Source organism: Penaeus monodon, chromosome 21 (genome assembly GCF_015228065.2).
Source record: "Penaeus monodon isolate SGIC_2016 chromosome 21, NSTDA_Pmon_1, whole genome shotgun sequence".
Lineage (NCBI taxonomy): Eukaryota > Metazoa > Arthropoda > Malacostraca > Decapoda > Penaeidae > Penaeus > Penaeus monodon.
Window position 1 is genome coordinate 20,761,386 of NC_051406.1, and position 1,552 is coordinate 20,762,937.

Consider the following 1,552-nt stretch of genomic DNA (forward strand, 5'->3'; position numbering starts at 1 on the left):
TCCATGTTTTTACTTTGCTCATAAGCAGCTTGTTAAAGTAGTATTGAGTAAGAATTAGTACCTTATAGCATTTGATATGGATAGAGGATTTTATATGTGATTCTTAGTATATAGACTGTAGAAAGACATTATTCAACAGAACATTACTAAATTTTATATTTAGTCCTTTAGTGCTTTTGGAATAGCAAAATAATTTCTTTTTCATTTATGTATCTGAACAGAAAAGCAAATACAGAATCTTAGACAGAAATGTTGAATTCAGCCTCATGAAGTCAGAGATTGAATTCTGGCCAAGGCTTTTAGAAGATGCAAAGAAACCAGCTTGGCTGAAAGTAAGTACCATGTTCTTTGATAGTTTTTACAGAACAATAGATCAAATGTTGATTTGTTTATTAGCTAACACTAAAATAATAATGTAGATTACAAGAGAAATGACAAAGGAAGAATGGTCTATAGAAGAATACATATACTTTTAGATTGACTTTGACAAATGGACTCACGAAGAGGACTTATCTGATGAAGCCAGAGACATCATGGAGGATTATCCTGATCTTTATAACAGGGTCCAAGCTGAGGAAATGGGATGGCCGACAAAGAGTAAGAGCAGGGTTGATGTTGAGCATTACATATTTTAGTAGAAAATAAGTCTAGTCTGGTAGAACAGGTAAATATTTAAATATTTACCTTAAATATCCAAATAATTAACATTGATGTAATATCCTTTCATATATGTTATCAGTTATTTAACTATTTATTTTTTGATGCGTGTTTCAGGAGAGAGTATGAAGAAAGTATATCTTTTCCTGTACAACTTGTGGCAGTTTATAGGATTCATATACATTGTGGTTGTCATGGGAACCAGATACCTAAGAGATGGTCCTGGTAAGTTTGTTTCATAGTTTAATAGTTATAGGGCAAAAAGAAGTCATTATAGATATTATTTGTAGTTGTAGATAGGTGGGAAATACTGCACCAAAGATTTAGATGTTTTGTTCATTAATATGTCCCCATCTAGTCAATTAGTTTAAGAATGAAAGTCTAATACAATATGTAATTATATAAAAAGAAAATAATAAATCAAAAGCATTTTTTCTTCTACTACCTATCACAGCATCAATGGAAGGAACTCACTTGAATGTTGGCTGGATGCTGCGGCTATGCTTCATAACACAATTTCTGGAAATCTTCCACCCAATGGTTGGCTACACAAAGGGATCAGTGTTTGAAGCTGTTGTCCAGGTAGAATGAATTGCATCTTGTACATCATTAGAAAGAATGCATTTTGGACAGAGAATATTACATTGTACTGGAAATTTGTCATACAGCACTGACCTGTAATCTGGATAGACATTTCTTTTTCTCCACCTTCTTCTTAGTCTCCCCTTTTCATGACCTATGGTTCTACATCTCAGGTTGGTGGAAGAGGAATTATCTTGTTTTGTCTGATCGAAGGAGAAGAGAGAATGCAGACCAAACCAGTGATATTTTACCTGTATCTTGTTTGGTCACTAATAGAACTTGTAAGGTAAGACATTTCTTTATCTAATTGAAC

General features: G+C 33.0%; 1 protein-coding gene across 1 annotated transcript in view; it reads left to right on the top strand.

Annotated features, from left to right (window-relative positions):
* LOC119586330 (very-long-chain (3R)-3-hydroxyacyl-CoA dehydratase-like) overlaps positions 1-1,552 on the top strand; it is a 7,281-nt gene that overhangs the window by 1,980 nt on the left and 3,749 nt on the right. Inside the window, exons 3-7 of the mRNA XM_037935044.1 lie at positions 222-332; positions 477-597; positions 775-882; positions 1,112-1,239; positions 1,413-1,525. Coding sequence (XP_037790972.1) covers positions 222-332; positions 477-597; positions 775-882; positions 1,112-1,239; positions 1,413-1,525 — 581 coding nt within the window. The remainder of the gene's footprint in view (positions 1-221; positions 333-476; positions 598-774; positions 883-1,111; positions 1,240-1,412; positions 1,526-1,552) is intronic.